At 44.3% G+C, this 23,239-nt stretch overlaps 1 protein-coding gene across 2 annotated transcripts in view; it reads right to left on the bottom strand.

Annotated features, from left to right (window-relative positions):
• Positions 1 to 5,361: 5,361 nt before the first annotated feature.
• Positions 5,362 to 23,239, bottom strand: part of LOC119183856 (selenocysteine lyase) — a 47,767-nt gene continuing 29,889 nt past the window's right edge. For both annotated transcript variants that reach the window (XM_037433802.2, XM_037433803.2), the window contains 4 exons: positions 15,866 to 15,902; positions 15,697 to 15,780; positions 8,583 to 8,743; positions 5,362 to 5,780 (listed from right to left, as the gene is read on the bottom strand). In XM_037433802.2, coding sequence (XP_037289699.2) covers positions 5,618 to 5,780; positions 8,583 to 8,743; positions 15,697 to 15,780; positions 15,866 to 15,902 — 445 coding nt within the window. In that variant the 3' untranslated portion in view covers positions 5,362 to 5,617. The remainder of the gene's footprint in view (positions 5,781 to 8,582; positions 8,744 to 15,696; positions 15,781 to 15,865; positions 15,903 to 23,239) is intronic.

Raw genomic sequence — 23,239 nt, 5'->3', positions numbered from 1 at the left:
TCTATTTGGGAGGCGCTGCTTATACCCTTTCTTTCTACCGCTCGCGCTGCTATTCTGCTAGCGGTGTCACCTGGTGCAAGGTGACGTCAAATGATCAATTCACGCGGCGAAGCCCACTTTACGTGCACAATGGCGCGGCGCCCGCGCGTTCTCCGCCAGCACCGATTTCTGTCTCATAGTGCATGACCGCCATTAGAGGCTTTTAGCTTGTACGTATACGATTTGCGTTATCGTGTTACCGATAGAATCTGCGCACGAGCGGGTCTTTACGGATCGTAAGCTTTTACTTAACGTAAATTACCCGCCGAGTAGGCTGCGAAGGTGAATTTGCAAATCCACCTGGATAAGTTGCGCCATCTAGCTAAGCCGAAATGAACCACGTCATCATAAACATGGCCTTCGAGATTACGGGCGCGCGACGTAGTTCTCTCCGGCCGTTCCAAACGCCGCGCTCCGCAGCAAAACTAGCGCATCTGCCGCTAGAGCTGCCGCTAGAGGGCGCGCCAAGCTGCCGCTAGAGGGCGCGTATAATGTGGGTAACTAAAAACAGGTATCCAAGCCTGCAGAGGTAAAACGGGGGCTTAGGCAGGGGTGCCCCCTGTCACCCTTATTATTCATGATGTACCTACAAGGATTAGAAGCAAAATTAGAGGGAAGTGGGCTGGGCTTCACCCTCTCTTTAGTCAAACAAGGAAAACTTATTGATCAGGCACTACCAGCATTAATGTACGCAGATGATATAGTGCTAATGGCCAACAACAAAGAAGATTTGCAGAGATTGATGGACATCTGCGGTAATGAGGGAGATAGGTTAGATTTTAGATTCAGTAAGGAAAAATCAGCAGTGATGATTTTCAATGACAACGAAGGTAGTGAGCTTAGGATACAGGACGTCACGCTAGAGATAACAGACAAATACAAATATCTGGGCGTATGGATAAGCAATGGGACCGAGTACCTGAAAGAACATGAAATATACGTGACGGCTAAAGGTAACAGGAATGCAGTAGTGATGAAAAATACGGCACTGTGGAATTACAATAGGTATGATGTTGTGAGAAGAATATGGAAAGGGGTCATGGTTCCTGGGCTGACGTTCGGCAATGCGGTCTTGTGGATGAGATCAGAAGTTCAAGCAAGATTAGAAATCAAGCAACGTGGAATAGGTAGGCTTGCTTTAGGAGCTCACGGGAATACACCAAATCAGGGAGTAAAAGGTGATATGGGATGGACATCATTTGAGGGCAGGGAAGCTAGCAGCAAGATAAAATTTGAGAAGCGATTGAGAGAAATGAAGGAGGAGCGTTGGGCTAGGAAGGTTTTCAGCTACTTGTACATGAAGATTGTTGATACAAAATGGAGGAAGCGAACCAGGAAGTTGACTGGTAAATACTTAGAAAACAGCAGGTGGCCAAACCAAAAAGAACTATCGGTTAAGAAGAAAGTGAAGGAAACGGAGACTGACATGTGGAAAATGGGCATGATTAAGAAGTCCGCACTAGAGATCTATCGAACTTTTAAGCAGGAAATTGTCAAGGAAAGGATCTATGATAATACTCGGGGTAGTTCTCTACTGTTTGAGGCAAGGACGGGAGTACTGCAAACCAAGACATGTCGGGCCAAATACGAAGGGGTAGGCACAGTATGCAGTGCGTGTGGAGAGGAAGAAGAAACTGCCGAACACTTGATAATGTTCTGTAAAGGGCTTCACCCTATAGTTCAGGATGATGGCGCAGAGTTTTTCAAAGCACTGGGGTTTAGGGACCGGGAGGGCAAAATAGACTTTAAGCAAGTAGACTTAACTAGAAAGAGGTTATCTGATTGGTGGCTAAAGTCAAGGCACGAGTGAAAATTAAACTCTTCACTGCAAAGTACGAATCCTCAAACTCACTTTTTAAGGAAAAAATAAATATAGTTTTGAGTTCATTAAGTATTACGGCTTGGTGGTGCTAGCCACCGCCCGATCTAAAGGGTACAGTCATATCCATACATACATACATACTATAGTGTTTTGACCGAATGTGTGCTGAACTGGGAACAAGAGTAGAGCTTGTGATACCAGGGGGAAGGAGACCTGAAAGTGATACACAGCAACTGTATAGACCACGGGAAGCTGGCAGTCGTGTAGGCCGCAGACTTTGTTCTTTTTTAGGACAACGAGCAGCCGCCCCGAGTGGGACGCAGCTGACAAGTAACCCTACTACACCAATAATGGCAGCCATAGAGAAGGCACTTCTCCAGATGGCCAGAAAGCAGCAACCTCCCATGCACAAAGTACGCTCACAAGACTCAAGCCAGTGAGAGTGAATGCGGGAGGCAGACGCCGACATCGCTTGAGAGTTACTTTCACAAAAGTAGGCTTCCTAAACATGCATGGAGCAAGAAAGCTAAGCACATGGGAGGAGCTCTACAGGATTCTGGATTCTGGGGCCATAGAGCTTTACGCGGTTGCACAGACGCATCTTTGCGAGCTAGAGGAGCCACCAATTAATTTACAGTGGTAGTGGGCCGGTAACAACCGTGAAGGGGAAGCGCACAAGGGTGGCGGAATAGGCTTCCTATGGCGGAATGAACTAGTGTGGGAAAAAAATGGCAGCATATCCACGGAGTGAATGATGTAGCATCTGTCCGTCCATTCATTCTTGCTTCCGTCCGTGCAGCCGCCGCAGCAGGGATTCGATCCCGCGACCTGCAGGTCAGCAGCCGAGTACCTTAGTCACTAGAGCACCGCTGCGGGGCAGACACGACTTCCCGCCAGATGAAAGCGTGCTGTCATCAAGCCTGTCGAGTGAATTTTACGACGACGCATCTCCGAGCTTTCAGATGCCACGTCAACTACAGTCGAAAGATTGAGGCAGAGGAATTACTAGTACACAGCGCCGTTATTGTTGAAGGAGGTAGGAGCTGCACTATTATTAACGTCTACAACAAAGTGCACCAGAAGCTGTTGTGCAACAATGATAAAAGAAAAAACTCTCTGGGTCTCTTATGCATTTGTCCAAGACAACTCGAAGGTGAAAGCCATCTTTTTTTCAGTCAATACATTGATCCTTCAGCACCCACCGATTTGGCACCTAACGAGGTTTTTTTTTTTTTTTTTTGGTCTGATTCCGTGATCGGGGCATTGTAAGGTTTTTGGACGTCAGCTGGTTATGCACTGGCTCTGCAATCTGCCCACAGATCATGGAGGCACTGCAAAACGATGACCTCATGCGATGATGCCATGACAGTGTCACAAATTTTGGCAATTAGTTGCGTCATGATGACGCCATCATATGCTTGTTTTTTGCGCCCCTAGTGTTCACTGCTCACGGTCAATTTTCGTGCCTGATGGTTCATCTTCTGCCTTAAGATAAGTCCTCTTGCTGGGGCTGGGGTTTAAAATGTGGTCTCCTCAATCGGAAAGAGTGTGCATTGAATACCACGTGACGTGCCCGAATTTTCCCAATGTGGTCTCCTCAATCGGAAAGAGTGTGCATTGAATACCACGTGACGTGCCCGAATTTTCCCAATGTCGGCTGAACCGAAGGATATGAACACGTTCAAATAACAATTCAAAAGAACCACAGGAAAGCAGTACACTAGCTGCGGTTGCTTTTTTGCAATATTTCGTGTTAGAGGACTAAAACTGATGTGCTTGACAATGTGTAAGGTCAATATAAGGAACTACCCATTTCACGAAAATTGTTACGAAAAATTTTTCAAGAGCTTTTGCATGATAGCGTGATGGTCCTTTGGCAGGCCAAAGAATGCTGGCAAGAATGTGAAAGACGACATGCAGATCCCGCTAGAAAATAATGCTCCAGTAATGACCGCTACTTTTTTTGCTATTTAGAACTTCCTATTTAGAGAAATATTTTACATGAACTTTTAAAAAAATAAACATTTTAGAGAAGAAAATTCAAACTATCAGAGGAGTTGAGAGTTTAACCAGCTACTGGTAAATTTATTATAATGCTTCCTTGAAAGTTCTAGTGTGCCCCAGAAAACCCATTTCACAATATGATCACATAAATAATTAACAATGAAACAGCCTTCCTTACGAATATAATGAAGACTAAGCATTCTTCTTTATTTTTGGGCTTTTTTCACATATTCACAACTACTATCATACCAACATCTTTAGCAGCTGGTAGCAAATAAAATACCTAAATATAAAAAACGAGAAAAACAAAGTCATACAAAAGCTGAAATTCATGCCCAGCATCAGTCAGAGCAGGCTTATATTGTAAACAGCAAAGCACGTGCAACTACCCACTATTTACCAGTCCATAATAAATGTAAAGGTCCAAACAAATGCACAAAGTTTAAATGCACAACCAGCTAAACAATCAAAGTATAGGCGCCAGTCACGCTTTTAAACTGGCTAAAAAATGCACGTGGATCAGAGGCATAAGCTAAAACAAATGCAATAAGGTGAGCTGCTACAGAGAATTTCCAAAAGCTTATACACCAAGCGATTCAAGAGGCATGAGACATAGTTTATAAATGTATTGCGTAAATAAACCAACAATACAACTTTCAGAAATATTTTTAAAGCAATATGAGGAGCACCAATGTAATTTGGGAAGGTAGCACATACATATGCGGTTCACACAATACCGAACTGATACTTCCCAAGTTCCTGGCTTAAACCGGTTTATGAGCCACAAAAGGTACCACAAGATAAGGCACAGACACTTCATTCAAAATTTTACCTACTGCTTTTACAGCACGTATGCTTACAAGGACAGCAAGCACACTTGAAAATATCTGTTATGAACGAATGCACGGTCTGAAATGCAAACCCTGCAACAAAGCAATCCTCAATTTTTTTCAGACATTTAAAACTTAACAATTTGCTTAGCTGCACTGAAAATGTGCCATTTATTATCTGCACACATTCAATTTAAGCAATAAAAGTAAAAGATGCAACATAAAATTCATTTTAAACTGTGTAGCCACCAAAGACAAGTCCAAAGATGGCAGTTTGATTGCATCTCACTGTTACTCTAGCACTAACTTGTAAAATATATACAGTTGGTTTCACATGAGTGTTCTTAAACAGCACAAAAAAAACTAGAGAGTGTAATTGAGCATACAATGGAAGTAGATGTGAAAGTTCCTTTCAGTTGCAGACACGTCTATGTAGGACAGACAGAGATGAACTGAGCATAAAAGATTGTTAACTGCATGACCACTGCCTAGCCTTTTGTCACATAGTCACAATTACAAGTGAGCCCCAAAACTCAAGTAACACATACACCAAAACAAAGGAACGTGCCTGATCGTTGTGGCTTTGCATATCAATGGTAGTAGAAATGCCCATATAAGTCAGCCTTCAATTAAAATGCACAAAAAATAAATGGAATGCCTCAACAGTTCTTGCTCACATGGACCTACACTTGTACCCATCTGATGTGAGATGCTGCCTTTTCTGAGCATGCACCCTTTCTGTCCACAATCTTTTCTGGTTCTCTTTTTTCTGTGAATATACCACTGCAAATCACACCAACCAACAAATTATTAACAAGAGAATTATACAGTAACTTAGTAACACTACCACAGAACAGGCCGAACTTGGTACTTAAGTTCACCAGCTACATAATGTGTTCACCAACACATGCTGATAGTACAGCTACCCAGAAGACTGTTTTTCCCGGATGGCTGACACTGCATCTTGAAGCATCCTGACAGCTGCCTCCACATCAGCACGAGTTGTCTTCCTTCCTGTGCTCAGTCTAAGTGTTCCACGAGCATTGTCCTCCAGGACTCCAGAATTGAGCAGCACTCTTGAAGGGCTGGCATGAATTGCATCAACAGAACAATCAAGATGGCACAAAGGACGTAGTAGAAAAAGAGCACGGACATATAGCGGATCCTTAGTATTTTTTAGAACAGCAAAATAAATATGGGCAGAAAATGATAGGTGAAACTGTAGCCTGAAGGATAGTCGACAAGAGTAGCAATGTGGGCTTGTTGGTGATGCATTTGAAAGAATTTTATGTAGCGCAAGCGGAATAAGGAAACAGCAAAGATGTAGATAGACAGGAAAGAGTGCTACTAGCAACATGTTTATTTTGAAACTCGCACCACTTTTAAGCCATAAAGTGTGAACGAGCGACTGAGAGAGCACAATTACATGTTGAATAAACTGCCACCAGAAGGTTTTCTTGCTCTTCATGTTCATGCATGTGGTTGCCAACCTTTGTTCCAGAACACAGTCATTATTGGTCAACACAAAGAGGAAATTTGATCGTGAGAACCAAACTTATTGATGCTGTTGGCGATGTTTGTACCAGCAGGCCTTTCATAGCAACGTCAACCAAGGAGCTTGGTTTCTTGAGTACGTGGTGACACATGGTATTATCTGGTATGATTTGGTTAAAGTAGACAGCATTGTCGTGCATTTATTTGGGGGACCCTACGTGCTGATGTGTCTGTCTGATGATTATGGCTTCAAAAAAATGCATGTTTGAAAATAAACATGTTATTGCTCTGCACCTTTCCTGTTTCATTATTTTGGTTGTGCTACATAAAATTCTTTCAAATGTAATCGGAACATTTTCAACATTTCAGCAACTTAGCTTGTTCACTGCAAGTTTTGAAGCACCCCTTGGCATCACCACCACATGTTATTTCAGAGTCTAGCAAGAGAGGCAAAATACTTCCTGCGCTCAATTAAAAGAAAGAAAAACTGGTCGATGCTAGTGAAGGGAACAGTTACAGCATCAGGACATGTAGGAGCAAAAAAATTTGTGCTTGCCAGTAACTGCACAGTACTATTTAATGCATGAGTTGTGCCATGTTCCCAGCACGCACATATTACGTGGTTCTAATTTACATGGCTGCAAAATGACTAGCTGAAAAAAAATGGGGCTTGGCAGGCACAGAAGGCGAGGGTTGTTGTATTAATGTATTAATATAATCCTAAAAACAGTTGGGGGAAAACTAGGTGGCACAATGAACTTGGAGAATGCAGTACAATAATATGAAACTAGCTCACGCAAAGCAAGAGTGACTAGAGATTGCTGCACGACACCTTCATTTTGTGAGAAAGCTATGACAATGATACTGGGCAGTTGCTTTAGCAAGAAGCCAAGTAGGATTTATGTTTGCATACTGCTCGGTAACTTCTAGACAAATAGAGTGAGTTTTATCATGGGATGGTGACAGCATGGAACACTTCCTATTTGTACAGACATGTTGCCATGCCTCCTTTCGTCAAAGCCTCACAATCATTCAAAAAGGACCAACACAACATGAAATGAGATGACTACAAGGATGGGAAGATTGTCCCTCATAATGACTCAAACCAACACTGTTCTTCCCATGAGAAGTAGATATTTATTTTTATTTTCTCACTGAAAATAGTGAAAAATGGCCTGTGGTGCCTCTGGTGGCAAAAACTTAAATTATTCGATGTACCCTGTTACGTGACTATAAATTAGCAGACGTGGTCAACAACTTTCTTGTTAGTATCGAAATATTGTTCGCTTCTTTATAGTGAAAGATATTACTCCATAAAAATGTACATGTAGGCCTGCGTTAGTAGTACGCATTAAAGTGGCGCTGCCTTCACGTGACGTCAGGATTCCATGCTCATCCACGCATCTTGAGCAACTTTTCTTTGTGCTCATCAAACCGTGCGTACTGTTTCCAGGTCGCTAAAATTTTGGAGCAGCGTGGTTTTTCTACCAACACTTTGTCTTAGAAATGACGTGTATTGCCACTTGGCATGACCGCGCATATGCGGTGTGACGTTTCCGGTGGCTTGACTTGGCTCGTATGTCGAGAGAGTAACGATGATGGGACAAGCCATCCACGACACAGGCGCAACAACCTTGAGCACAGGCACACGCCATGCGGTACAAATACAGGGAAGCTGTATAAAGCCGCATTGTCTCATAGTAACAGCTCGTTATTTTCAAAAATAGTTGTAAAGCTCAGAACAAATGTGGTTAAGCATAGTTACTGGAACTCCTGCAAAAGCAGAACGATAGCATGCACAAGTCACTACAAGGGCTACCGGCATCATTATCAATTCTTAGCATTGCTGGACGAAAAGGGACATCCATGTTCAGAGTTTTTCAGATTGAAAAATATCGCTTATAAACTAACTACCTGTTTTTGGGATTAACTACTACAGCTACGAACTCCACGAACGGCATGTAATGCCTGAAAAAACTGGGTCGAAAAAAAATCAGTTGTCGGTCCCTTTTATAACACCGCACACAAGGCCATATACGAGGACTGTGTCTATGCTGACCTATTATTTGTCCACTGGTCATGAGTTAGTCTGCTTTGCCCCTCATGAAGGCTCATGCGTGCTAGCAGATATTGAGCACAAAAGGAATACGCTCGAAGCTGGTGTCTTACTTTTATAAACGCCAGATCGCTCCCAGCTTCTACACCACCTTAGTTATAAAATGTTGCAATTACTTGAAATCCCTAAAGGACTGAGCTGCGTGCCAAAATTTGAATTACACTGGCTTCTGACTGCCAAATTTCTGACCTAGGCAGTGAAGTGCTATTTCTTTTGCACAACAAATGAAATTGCTTCAAATTAGGTAAAGCGGGAATAAATGCTTTTCACCACCTACGTTGCTGTGTGATGACAGGCCGCCCCTGTGCTGGCTAGAACATGCTTTGCTCTGGCCAAGATTTCAGGGCCCTTCATTCCAGCAAATGATACACTACAAGTGTTTGGCAAAGCCTGGGTGCCTTTTCTATGGTTGAAGGATACCAGAGGCCCAAATGCTTCCTGAAAATAACATAAAAAAATGCAGAGTTAAAGGCGAGCTTAGTTTAGTCTAAAAATATTGAGCTCAAGTTATTTGAAGATTGGCAACGTTCTTTATTTAAAAATACTGCATTTTCATGATTGTTGGTTGGCACCCTGTCACATCACAACAATAAAAATATTGCTGCAAGCTGCTGTCATGAAATTCATTCTCAGCCGGGATGACAAAGGAGGTTAGAGCAAGGGTAATGGGGGGGGGGGCATTTGACAAAGGCCCTTACCATACTTCATATATAGGCTATTCCTAAAGGGAATTTCACATCAAGTATTGAGAAACACGATGATACCCATTTCAAGAATGGCAAAAATCTAGATGCGAATTCTGAGTTATAATTTTGTTCCATGGTTATTTTTTAACGCATGATAAGATGGGGTGCCTCTTGAAAAATATGCTGGGAGCCAGCCAGATCATCTGAGCAGATTATGAGCATACTAATGGAGAAAAAAAATATATGGAATGAGGACAGTCATGTTCAGACTTGGCCACTAGCACACAGGACTGTGTGTTTGAGACCCTTAATAATAATATCTGGGGCTTTACGTCCCAAAACCACCATACGACTATCAGAGACGCAGTAGTGAAGGGCTCCGAAAAATTCGACCATCTCGTGTTCGTTAATGTGCACTGACATCGCACAATACATGGGCCTCTACCATTTTACCTCCATTGAAATGCGACCGGCACGAACAGAATTGTGTTTGAGACCCCTGTACTAGTTGCTGGACTGATTACTTGCCCTGACTAAAGTCATCATTAAGCCAGCCATCCAAGCAATACTGGCTCTGAAATGTGGCCTTGGTATTCGCGCTTCCAAATTAAAGACATGAGCTTCTTGCAAAAACATTTTGGAGTCACCAGCAGAGACCGATTGCATAGTTCGACAACATCGATGACTGAAAGGCCTTTCAAGTTTTACAACCTGATATTATAGTGAAAGTTGTGTTCATAGTCGATAAAGTGCTCAGAGCATAATAAAAGTAAAACCTGCAGTTTATCGCATTCATGTATCTCCCAACTTCTTGCGTAAGGGAGCGTAGTTAGGAAGAAAATGCATCTGCATTTATTATTTACGATAAAATACTTCCCATCACGGAAGTTTATGTGCAAGCAGAGCCACAACAAAATCTTCTTCCTTCTCAACACAACACAAAAAAGAAATGTTTCGGGGAGCTATGCACCAGCGGACCAAAGAGTGAAGGAACATCAGAGTTCCCTTGCATGTCTGCAGCTTCCAACTCGATCACTACTATGCCTGTTTTTTTTTGCACTCAATCACCCACAGCTATGCTAGGACACTAATTTCCCTTTCACTACTTTTGATGACATGCTGTCACTGCTGCAGCCACAAAATTGTCTAACCGCTGTTGCCGAGGCTAGCACAGGGAAGAAGCATTGGAGAGGATAAACATTTCCATTTGAAGGGCCTCTCCCATATCTCATCTTTTTACAGACAACATGTAGATTTTTACAAAAATGCTGCGACTGTCGTCTTCTAACACAAACCTAAGCTGAGAAGGAAAAACTTTGCCGCACTTAATTGTTGCACTGAAATGAGCAATTAGGAAGATTTCAAATAATTATCTTGAGGGCAGTTTCAGAGTGAAGTTGTTGGAAAATAGACTCTATTGCCATAACCATTTCGTAAAACCTAAAACAAAATGCATGTACTTTGAGATATTAATTAGGGCCCAATTTCAGGCATTACTGATACTCTAGGTGCACAGAATATGTGCCATCTGGGATACGCCACACTAGAGAGCTCACATCAAGAACTTAAAAAAAAAAAGAAAGGTGCGTCACAGCAGAATTCATCAGAAAAAAAAAAACGTTATTTCATACCCAATTAGACCACTTAATTTTTTAGTTTGTTCAATGTGCAACTCAAGTTTGTGTACACGTGGTTTGTCGTGCCTCTTATACATGACCAACATATCGCCTGCCCAGGTGCACAAACTATCCCAAAATATGCTGGTACACTTAGCTTTTATGAGGAAGTTAGCAGTTACTGGTGCCATAATTGAAAGTTGTCACAAAGTGGTTATGCTTACATTGCTACATAGCTGACATATTATAGATCAGAATATCCTGCGCAAAGAAGAGAGCTGGTCGATCCACTGTGCATCTTGGTCGATGCTATAATTATAACTTGTAAATAGCCATGTCTCATGTCATTCTTACGTAACATCTATGTGGTGGAGGTGCTGGTTATTCCCTGCACTCATCACGAGGCTCCACAATACCTGTATCATCATCGGTCCAACCCTGTCACAGATTGAAGAAACATCGACTTCCCATCTGCCCCTCCTCTGACTTCCACCTACATAGTCCTATGTCCTGCTCATGATATTGTTGATCGGGAAAGCATTGACACTGATAAATACATAAACCTTTACAAATGGATCAGCGCCAGCTATAGGTGAAACCCGACCCTTATGCTTGCCAATATGCTTTTCTACCTCGATGGCCCACCACAGGTATGGTTCAAGACGCATAAAGCTGAAATAAGCTGGGACTCTTTTGAAGAGAAGATACGCAACTTTCTTGGCAACACCGTTGGGTGGTAGAGATGGTAGATAGCTGCACGGTATCAACTAGCATTTTTGTGCACAGATGTTTAACGAGTCGTATATCACGTACATTTACGACCTCATCGCCTTTTGCCGCCTGGTTGATGAGCACATGCTTAAGTCTGAGAAGGCCCCCCATGTGCTGAAAGGCATAGCAGATGGTGCCTTTAACCTTGTCATTTATAACAACGTTGCCACCGCCGACGGAATCATCAAAAAGTGCTGGCAGTTTGAAGAAGCCGAGAGCTGCCGTAACTAAGCAATTCACACGGCTACCCAAAACGACCGCAAGCTCATTGTGTGAAGCCGCCCGCCAGCTGTCCACCTATGACAACATATTGCGCATAGTTCGTTGGGAAATCGAAGCTGCCTATCCTGCTTCTTTTCAACCACCCATTTTCACAATGCAAGTCTTGTGAGGAAGCACGCACACCCATTCTTCCTTTCCCTTTTACGGCAGCCTACTCGCGAAGACACGTCAGTTCCTTTGTGAGAGAGAGACAATAAAGCCTCTTTCGAACGCCCGTTCACCCCGCAGCCAGCGTGCACTATACCCCCTTTCCGGTTCGCGGAACGGGTTATTCTTCCTCAGCAAGGGAAGCAACCCTCGTTGGGGAGAACGAAACCGGGAGGTTGGAGAAAACGAGGGTGCCAACAGGGAGATTCTCTCTCTGGCACCAGCCACTGGACTGGGACGACAACCTCCAGATTTACTTGCGAGCTAAGGCGATCAATGACCAAAGGTGTAAGCCTACCTTTTGTTATTTTCATAGCCTCTACGCTGTGGGAAATTGAGATTAGCCCGCCGCCATTGCGCGTGCTTTGTCGCCGTTCTCATATCCTATCACGACTCTCTCCTCCTTCACGGTTCATTGGCGTAGGGGGAGCGGGAGTGAGCTTGACCCCTTTCACGCGGATGTCAATCGTGGCGTCACACTCAAATCTCTCGAGACGTTAAACATGCGCAGTGACATAGTCCATGTCAGTAGGCTAAAACCATACCACCTGCCAACTGAAGAACACGCTTTAAGTGCACTGAGACAGCGCTTTTACTGTTCAGTGGCAATGCTACATAGCTGACAAATCAACGATCAGACCTTCTGCGGACAGAAGATGAAAAAGAAGAGGGCTGTCTGTCTTTTGAGCATGCTTTCCTTCACATTGGTCAATGCTGTACACATCAGCATAAATACCAGTTGTAAATAGCCATGCCTCTCGTCATTCTTACGTAACAATATTTTTGTGAATTTCGCTACATTGAGACACCACATACCATGAATTACTCCTCTTTTTTTAAATGGAAAGCAGTGTACTGCAGACACATTGAGCCCAGCCAGTTTGTAAATATTTAACATACATCTTAAAGGAAAAAACAAAGAGGAGTACGTGAAAAATAAAACACACACACACATCAAACAACAATATCATAACGTATAAAGAACCTCAATATTCAAAAGTCAATGAATAATGTCTCTGACAATGTCTCTAGTTATCATTGAATCCAACCGGCACAAAATGGCAGTAACTACCGTGGAACAAGGCGAGAACAGACATTGGTAATTTAAATTTGAGGTTGGTTGGTAGGTTGCGAAACGTTATTGTGGTCCTGCAAGGCGCGAGTCGGCGCGCAGCCGACTCGCGACTCCCACGCCTGGATTGTTAGGCCAAGCCTATCGGCCGCTTCGCGGGCCTGCTGAGCGGCCCAAAGTTGGTCGGCCAGGACGGAGCTGCGTAGGGCCGCCTCCCACCTGACCGATGTAGTGTTGGGGTTAGTGTACATTTTCTTGCACTCCCAGAGCACGTGCGCCAGCGTGGATACATCCCCACATGCAGGGCAAGCGTCATTGGGGAACACGTCACGATAAATAGCGTGAAGAATCTCAAATTAGGATACATGTCGGTCTGCAGTAGTCCGAGCGTAAGGGCCTGTGGCCTATTAAGATTTGAATGAGGGAGTGGATATAGTCTTTGCGCGAAGTAAAAATGTTTTGTTATTTCGTTGTACGTGACAGGCGTGCCCCTGTTTTCCGCAACCCCATTTACCCCAAATCGTTGCCCGCAACCGACACGGTCGGTTAGTGCGCGCGCGGCCTCGTGGGCAGACTTGTTGAGGTTGGGGGGAGCACCTTGGACCTGTCCAACATGTGCAGGAAACCAGATCAGTACGTGGTGCTTGATACCGTCGCGGCCACCACTCTGGAGCACGCGCAGGGCTTTCTTGGAGATTACACCGCGCTCGAAAGCGCGAATAGCTGACCTAGAGCCACTATAGATGACCTCCCTTTCACCTTCCAGGATGGCCAGGGCGATGGCCACTTGTTCGGCAATCGTCGGATCGTCAGTGTGAACCGATGCGCAGTTGGTGATTTGCTGTTTGGAGTCGACGACGACTGCGGAGAAGGCGCGGCTTCTCCCACGGTACGCTGCCGCGTCGACAAAGCTGACGCCGCGCTCCTCACTTTGAATCTGCTTGAGAAGAGTGGCAGCTCTAGCCCGTCACCTACCACGATTGGGCTCGGGATGGACAATCCTCGGTATCGGTGCCACGGTGATGAGGTTGCGAATCTCACGGGGCACCTGTCTCATCTTCTCGTCCACTTCAGCCGGAGAGTGACCGAGCTCTCGGAGTATATGTCTGCCGATCTGGGAGCTCGAAAGGCGCGCGAGCTGGGCCCGCTCCCGCGCTTCGGCAATCTCCTCCAACGTATTGTGTACTCCGAGCTGGAGCAGTCACTCGGTGCGCGTCCTGATCGGGATACCGCGGGCCCGCTTGGTAATCGTTCTAAGCAAGACGTTGATCTTGTCACGCTCGGCACGCTGCCAATTGTGCATAGCCGTGACATATGAAAAGTGGCAGAGCACAAAGGCATTGACCAGACAGATTAGGTTGTCTTCCTTGAGGCCTTGGTAGCGGTTGGCCACCCGCCGAACCAGCCGAACCGCGTTATCCGTCTTGGCGGCGAGCTTGAGTATAGTCTTGCCGTTAGAACCATTGGACTCGATGGTCATGCCGAGGACCCGAATAGAGTCAGTCGACTCTGGGTATTGCGCTGCCATCTCCGGTGTAGAGCTTGATATCGCTCTTCGAGATCGGCTGCCAGTTTTTGGGCTTGGGCCCTCGCCTAGTGGGTTGGTAGAGGAGGAGCTCGGACTTGTTTGGGAAACACCTCAGGCCTGTGGGACGAAGGTAATCTTCCGTGGTGTCTATGGCCTCCTGCAGGGAACGCTCGACTTGCCCGTCGCTGCCACCTGTGCACCAAATGGTAATATCGTCGTAAATTGTGTGGTTAATGCCTTCAATACATGAAAGCCTCTTGGACAACCCGACCATGACAAGGTTGAACAGGGTGGCCGATATCACTGACCCTTGTGGCGTACTGCGCGAGCCCAGCTCGATCTCCTCGGAGACAAGGTCTCCCACTCTGAGGGCGGCTCTCCTACGGGTCAAGAACGATTTGACATATTCGTAGAATCTGACTCCAAGGCCGAGCTCAGTAATCGACCGCAACACGAAAGAGTGAGTAACATTGTCGAAGGCTTTCTCTAAGTCGAGGCCGAGAATGGCCCGGATATCTCGAGTGTTGCAGTCGATGACTTGGTGCTTGAGCAGCTTCATAGCGTCTTGCGTCGAAAGCTTGGCCCGAAAACCAATCATGGGGTGCGGGTAGAGCCCATTGTCTTCAAGGTAAATTTGAGGACATTCAGAAAAACCAATATCAGCAGCGTTGACCTGACGAATGCAAAGAATGTATGTTATGGTCCCAGCAGGAATCGAACCCAAGCATTCTGCGTGGGAATAAAGTACTCTACAACAGGGCTATGCCAGATCTTGGAACTCGGAACTCCTTTAGAAGAAGATCCTATATAGGCGTAATATTGGTGAATTGTCAATAGGGGCTGCAGTGCTGCCCATCTAACTTTATAAACATTCCATATATACTCCTATGATACCAGCATCACATCCCGTTAATGTTAATTGTACTTAAGCGCCATTCTCTAAAGTTTGCCTACGTAGCACTATCCGGAGCTACCATCCTTGCAAGCACAAATGCTATTTTTTTAAGCTTACCACTCCTAGTGTTCGCAATACCTATGCTGCTCTTGCCAGCCTTAGATAACTGTAAGCAACTCGCTATATAAAACATATGCAGCTGTTCAACATACATGTCTGTGTGTTTGTGCATATGTTTATGTTATTTCGTAATGTTTTGCTTCTAAAAGAAATCACACCACAGCCACCGTCTCTCCACATGGCATCGATTCTCATGGTATGTGGAATCCGCTAATTTTATTATTTTTTTTTTTTTTTGCAGTTTCGTGCAGAGTACTCATTACAGTATACTTACCTGCAGCTTTTCCTCCAAATAATCTCTCGAGTCTTTCATAAGCTGGCGATATGTGTCCAAGTTCTTGGTAACTAGCATTGCTGCCTGAAAAGAATAACAGGCACCTTGTTGAGCCATATGACCAAAGCAAATATGCATAATATAATTTTTAGAGGCCAAAACCGCTTACTGTTCCAACTCCAGCAATCATGCATGTGTTGGGTGTCCTGCAAAGCAATGAAACATCAATACACTATTGATTGATTGATATGTGGGGTTTAACGCCCCAAAACCACCGTGTGTTTGTTAGAGGCGCCGTAGTAGAGGGCTCCGGAAATTTTGACCACCTGGGGTTCTTTACCGTGCATCAATACACTGTAGAAGATGCGAATGCATGATTTGTAAAATTTTCGAAGTGCAAGGTACCCTGCAATTCTGCAATAAGGACGTCTTCTGCGATACAAAGAGTGCTAAGGCCAAAACGAATCTGTATCTCAAGATAAAAGAAGGAGCGTAAAGTGAAAATGCTTGCACAGTTTGAAAAAAATTGCTGCCCCTAGATTTTCTGTTATACATTAAGGAATGCAGAGTAACAGCCAAGACAACTACTGGTAGTCTTCACTTACTACATAATGCCATTCGATTTTACAAACTCGTGTACAGGTTTGAAACCTCTGTACAACAGAATCGACCTTGAAGCAAAAAACAAGCATTGTATTTTTTTGGCAAGAGAACGGTTATAAGAAAATGAAGGTCAGGCTTCCACATGCACTTTCAATATTATGTCAAGACACTGCTACCATGGTGAAATTACTGATTTCAACTGCAATATTTAACGCAGCAGTGCTGCTTAAGCTTTTCGTGCTGCATGCGGCATTTGCAAATACTCAGCCCATTTTCGTATAGCCTATATAGTAAGTCGAGCTTAGTTATGCCCAGTTTAGTCTAGCAAACAAGGCTGAGACTAATTTAAGTCATTCTAGCCATCAATGCCTAGTTATAGCCAATCAATAATTAATGAATTTCAATCAATATTCAATAAATAACTCAATATTTTCTAGAGAAAGCAGGTAAATGCTTAGCATGATCCAAATACATGGGCAAAACCTAGTGATAGCCAATCAATAGCTAATGAGTAGCTAATTAATATGCTTGTGCAAATAGTAAATTTTTGGTGTGAAATGAACAGTTATTTGGTCCCAATAGAATTTGAATAGTTTACATCACATATTATGAAAAAAATGAGCATATTTCTTTGATTTCATTTAAAAATTTATTGAAGCAATGTTTCTTAAATTCATGAAGTTCCTTTTTCTTTAAGTGTACCAGATTTGTACTGCTATATATTGTACTTATGATGTGTGTATTGGTTCCACGTCTTTTATTCTCGTTTAGGCATTCCTTGTTTTTTCAGTTGTACCAGAATTGTGCTGCTTAAAAAGTGTACTCGTTATATACTGTGTTTTCGGTTCCTTGCCTTTTTGCTTTTCATATTCGTTGTGTATTCCTTGTTTTGATTTTTCAGTTCTGATTGCTGCTTACAATTGTTTAACTCATTTGTAAGCATAATCGAGGGCCCCGTTGCAGTCGCAAACTTTGGGACCCTCGCCTGTATAGTTTATACTTTGTATTTATTCTTTTTGTCACAATAAAACTCATTAATTGATTGATTGATCAATGTATTGACCCAGGTAACCTGCACAATATATACATATTTAGTAATTTAAACAAGGCATGTGCAAATGTCATTCTTTTTGGTTCAAAGGAAGTGGAAGAATCTTTACATTTTGTAAAATGCAAGTGTAAAATATGTCACGTTTTTAGATTTTACTATTTGTACTCAGAGCATGTAAGCCAGCATAACAAGGTTTTTAACTTGAAAAAATAAGAATCAGTGTTGGGGTAATATGGTCATTTAACCGTGAGTAAAGCTTTGTGGCAGTGCAGATTTTCCCTGGAAAGGTGCATTCAGGGCATCACCCGTTTGCTGCAGTCAGTAAAACAACCTTTACAGGGGTTACATGCAGACTTGTAGTATACACCTATGCGAAACCAGCGCTGCCCAGATGGCGTGAGAAAAATTTACACGATGCGTCACCCTGGTGAGCTGGCTGAGAAACAGCTAGTATTACAAAGCCATTGCAAGGTGTATTACGGGCACATTTATATGTGCCCTCGTACACCTCACACGTGCTGAAACGCCTGGTGGGCGTCATGTGACACTATCACCAATTTTGTTAGATGTGCAACGTGCCGAATGTACCTTAGAATGTGCTGTCCGATGTGAAGTACATTCATGATATGGAAGAGACCGTATTTATCACAGAGACAGCAATTGTGACCTTTCAGTGTGTGATGTGCAAGTGCACGTTTAAAAAGGGCACCACTCCATCAGCACAAACCGAGGAGCACAAAGATGGCACATGGCTGCGGCACGTGTGAGTGAGAACCTTTAAAGCCAATAGGGAGCATCCAGGGGAACGGAGAAGAAAAGCCACGGGCGCAGAATAGCAGAGCTTGGAGACGTGGCCAAGTCGGGGCTGAGGTGCACAGGGCGCAGAAGCGGGGGCCAGCAGAGCTCCTGCATCAAGGATGCTGCGGGCTTCTATTTGGACACAGAGCTTCTTCTGAACGCTGAAAGTTCGGTTCTCGATTCACCCGATGCTTCTTTTCCTCCAAGCCAGCGAAGGGAGCGTCTCTACCCAACGCCACTCTACTGCATCCCTAGTCATCTCTGTCTGCATGAGTGCGCCGGCATTTCGCATCTATTGGCTCTGCTGCAATTGCTAAGCATACTAAACAGTGATGCTGTCCTTTCGTCCTAGACATGCCATTTGTGTTACAGTTGTTTTCTGTTCTTGGTAACTTCATTTAGGCTTTATTTTTTGTATCTTTCTAACTTCCTGGCTATCTTCATTTCTGATGTGTAAATACATTAGGTGTTTGTTCATGAGTGTGCACAAATCGTCTCATAGTCTCATTTCTTGATGACTGTTACACAAGCCTAATACACAAACCTACATGAGAACATTATTGGATTAAATAGCCTTGTGACACAGTGCAGTGCCAAGCATTGTACAATGCAAACTTACAGGTCAGTGTGTTCAAATTGTGCTATAGTGAAGCTTGACATCATATGCAGTGTGTTCGTGATGTACCCACTTTAGTGCTTCAGGTAGCACCGACCCTGTGCCTGCTGTTTTAAGCGAGCACATCGCGTTTCCGTAGTCGGTAGTCACAGCTCTTGCGCTATATACAGAAGCTGTTTTGCTGCACGCTTTCGTTAATGGCCTGTTTAATGACGACATAAACCCATTAAATGACTGCATCACAGCCTTTTTAAAGAATAAAAAAGTTTTTGAAGATGACGGTGAATCGAGAAGTAGATGTCCTCAGCAACCTGCACATGAAAGGCCAGTGTAAAGTGGAGACTAGTGGTGTTAGCACAAATGCAAACATGTCGCAGCAGTCATGCTATAACAAAGTCGGCTTGTGGTCTACAGACCGTTCACAAGCTTGCAGTCGGCCATCGCCTAAGCCTCATATTTTTTTTTTAATATGCTTTAGAAGAACCTGGTCGCAATTTACTTAGTAGTGATTTCGAGTTTGACATGCAGTGGTGATCAGTACTGGAACATGCATAGATCATCATAGTTTTTCTAGGAATCATCATTTTATAACAGGTCTGGAACTGTACACGTGACAGTCAAATATACCGTATTTACTAGTGTAATGAACGCACTTCTTTTTCTAAAAAAACCTGAGCAAAGTTGGGGTTGTGTTTATTATCCAGAACAAACTTAATGAAAACTTTTTCGGGATGAGCAAAAAGTGCGGTAATGACAAAAAAGGTTTGGCCACTTAGCCTTTCGAAATCCGACATACCTGCACACAGTGTTTGGAAACAGCTTCTTTGTCGGACTTCATTCATCTTCAGTGGTTGAAGGCTTTATTTTCTGCAAGGTGCCCATGCACTTCGTAGAAGCATTTCGCGGCTTTCTTTTCTCGCAATCGTTTAGCCGCAACAGTGGTATCTGCTGTGATCTCGAGTGGCGCCCAGAAGCATGTGCTACAACATTACAATACACTTTGCCAACTTCATGGCAACCTCGCACGACGACCGGTTGTGACGACGCCGTTGACATTGCACCAAGCCACCACCGAAGCATCCAAAACAAACTGCTGATAACAAGAATAACGACCAAATATGGCTGCCGTCTCCCAGTTCGATTGAGAAGTTACTGTAGAAAAGGCAGCCTATATCTTGCGTTCCTTGAAGTACGTACGCAATTTGTTCTTCAAGCATGAAGAGCACACTCGGGGCCCTAAGACTGTGGGCAATAAGACTTTTTATCTTATTTTAGAGTGTCAGTGCAGAGCAGGACAAAAAGTCATCTAATTCCCACATTCTCTTGACCTCTCTCCCGCTTTTTTCTGTTTGAGAGCCATGTCAAAACGTAAAGAAACGCGAGGGAAACCGGCTCTAATCTGATGTCAAGTGTCCTTTTTGTGGCAGTAGAAAGGACTTCGTTCACATCTTCTCCCAGTGTGCACTTCCAGCAGCCCTGCATCAAAAAATAGCTAGCTTTGGCCATTCCAAGATTCCATTCGACACCGTTCGGTTTGTATACCTCCTGCTTAGACAGGCGGTTAACCAGTGCACGCTTCTACTTGTTGAGTGTTCCTAGCAAGTCTGAGTGGCATGGCGTGGTGCCATGTTTGATGGGAGGCAGCGAAGTCTTCATGATCTTTTTGTCTTCTTGTACTTGCAAAAGTACAAAAAGAAGTTTGGTTTCTTCTCCACAGGGAATGGAACCGTCTAGGTATTTCTCAAAACCAGGCACCATTCAGCAGTGACCTTTAGTGAGTCAGGATGGCAGATCACTATCAATTTTTAATAATTTTTCAAGTTTTATCAACTTGGCCTCATGAGCCAGTAACTCGTGTTTGTGGAACCAAATCGTACATGTGATGTCCGTCACTTCAACGCAGTGATGACAGCCGTCGTTTGCCCTGTTGTTTACTTGTGCTTCGCATGCGCTCAGGTACCATAAAGCCCGCATATAGCCCGGGTTTTTTTTTTTTTTGTTCTAGATTTTAGGGTATGAAATTTCGGCTTCGTACTATATGCAGATCCCAAGAATTTTCGGCCGAAATCGAGTTTTGGTTTCGGCACAGCGCGATGCATTAGGTGCTAAATAGTGTTAGGGACAGTAGGCGTTAGTCTTACAGACTCACGCATGCAACAGTGGTCAGTGGCCTTTGTTTGAACTTGGCGCCCATAAGGACGGCCACGATTTTGTTCCTGAGATTTTACGCCATGTCAGCACCACACAGGCAGTACTCGGCTGCTTTTAAAAGGAAAGGTATCACTGTCGCGGAAACCATTAGCAACTGTGCCGCAGAGCGGCAGTTCAGGGTCAACGAACGGAGTATTCGCAGTTGGCGGAAGCAAAAGAATTTTGCTTGCTGCAGCCAGCAAAAAATTTTCCGCGGACCAAACAATGGGGCCTTTCATGACGTAAAACGAGAACTCGCAGACTTTGTGCAGGAGGAGCGAGCTGCATATCTCGTTGTTAAGATCGAGCTGCTACAAGTGAACGCAAGAGAGATCGCCAGAGACAAAGGCATTCAGCCGAAGGATTTCAAAGCGAGCAAGCATAGGGTGCCTTTCTTCATGGGTTCTCTCTAGGTTAGCATACGTAGATCTCGTAGAAGCTACCAAAGAGCTACAAGGAGAACTTGGTGAAGTTTTAAAAGCATGTAATTGCGTTGCAAAAGGCTGTCTCCTTTCAATTGGGCCAGATTGGCAACAGGGACCAAACGCCAGTCTACCTGGATATGCCCTAGGCGGTGACAGTGCATTAGAAAGGCTCCGGGCAAGTTATCCTGCGATCAACTGGGAACCAAAAAAACGCGGGTAACTGTAATGTTTTTCGGCACTGCAAACGATTGCAAACTACCACCATACGTGGTGTTCAAACGAAAGATGCTGCCGAAGGGGCAGAAGTTCCCACAAAATATCACTGTCCACTGCCAAGACAAGGGGTGGATGGACGAATCACTAGTGCTTGACTGGATAAAATCCGTGTGGTGTCGAGGACCCGGATCATTACTGGGGCTCCCTTCGATGCTTTTGCTTGACGGGTTTCGGTGTCACCTGACTGACTCCATAAAGCGACTGCTGCACTACCTCCTCACCAAGCTCGTCGACATCCTGGGAGGGATGACATCACAGCTGCAGCTGCTTGATGTGTGCCTTAATAGGCCATTTAGGAACCATGTCAAGCGCCTGTACGCAGAGTGATGAGACCCGGAGAACCAGAAGAGACCCTTGCCGGACGGCTGAAACAGGCCTCTCCAGCAATGCTGTGCTCATGGATAGTCAGGGCTTGGGCCTGAATTCCCAAGGTGCTCGTTTGCATCTCGAACACGCTTGACAGCACTGAGGATGATGTGTTGTGAGAGAACATTTTCGACAAGACAGCTTTGGAAGAGAGAGCGTCCGACGACGACGATGAATGAAGTGTGTCAAGAAATACATTTTTCCATTTTACTCTGGCTATATTCAAGTGAAAACTTTGTTCTTGAGTTTGCTATTCCCAAATTACACCCCATACTATATGTGGGCCCAAGCTATATGCGGGCTTTTACGGTAGTTTAGTTGCCTTGTCGGGCTTTGCCAAGAAGATAGTGTTTGGTTGTTTCTGATCCCTGCTCGTTGACTTGGTTCGCCGTGCTGAATGGCGCTTCTTTGTCTGAGTAGAACGCCACTGGCTTCAGCGCTCAGGCTGTGCACCAAATGGTACCCTCACAGTCTGTGGAGGACTGAATAAGTTTCACTGGGCCAAGTCGTCTTGGGCCATGACCACAAAGCCCCTTGCGCCGAGCAGTAGCCCCTTCATCTGAATAGGATGCCACCAGTTTCCAGCTGCGCATTTTTTTTTTAAGATACGTCCGCTTCGAGCAGTGTAACCGAAGTTACTTTTGCTGGGTCTTTCTGGCCTGGAGTCGTGAGGCAGGCTACGTCTGCTTGGCCCTTCATGTCGAGCAATAGCCTCCCTGTCTGGGTTATAACCATCTGCCCAAAACATATCTTCCTTCTCTCAAAACCCTAGGGAGGAGGTCATGCCAGGACAGACGTAAGGATGATGATGCTGGGCAAATAAGTTTTGTAGGGCTCTGGGACAAAGCGCCTCCAGGCGCCCCGTCTCCTCCCATCTGACAACGGCACCGTTTTGAGGTCACACAGCATCTCAACCAGCTGAGGGCCCTAAAATGGCGGTCGTGATGATGTCAATGCAAGCTTTGTATTCGTTCATTTCATATACCTTGAAATTTCTACTAACATAAATTCAAACTGAAGCAAATTCGAATGGTGTAATAGTTATTCAAAAATTATAAGTGCCCGAATATCCGCACAAGCCTACTAATCAAGAATCCATCAAAAACTGAAACATTCTAAAAAAACTTCTGGGATGAGTTCAGACTGACCCCCCGAAGAATTCATGACGTTATAATAACCACTCAATTGCAAAGGAATAATTGTAGAGCTCAAATCTTA

Source organism: Rhipicephalus microplus, chromosome 3, assembly GCF_043290135.1.
Source record: "Rhipicephalus microplus isolate Deutch F79 chromosome 3, USDA_Rmic, whole genome shotgun sequence".
In the NCBI taxonomy this organism is placed as follows: Eukaryota; Metazoa; Arthropoda; class Arachnida; order Ixodida; family Ixodidae; genus Rhipicephalus; species Rhipicephalus microplus.
This window is presented reverse-complemented; position numbering and strand designations above follow the sequence as displayed.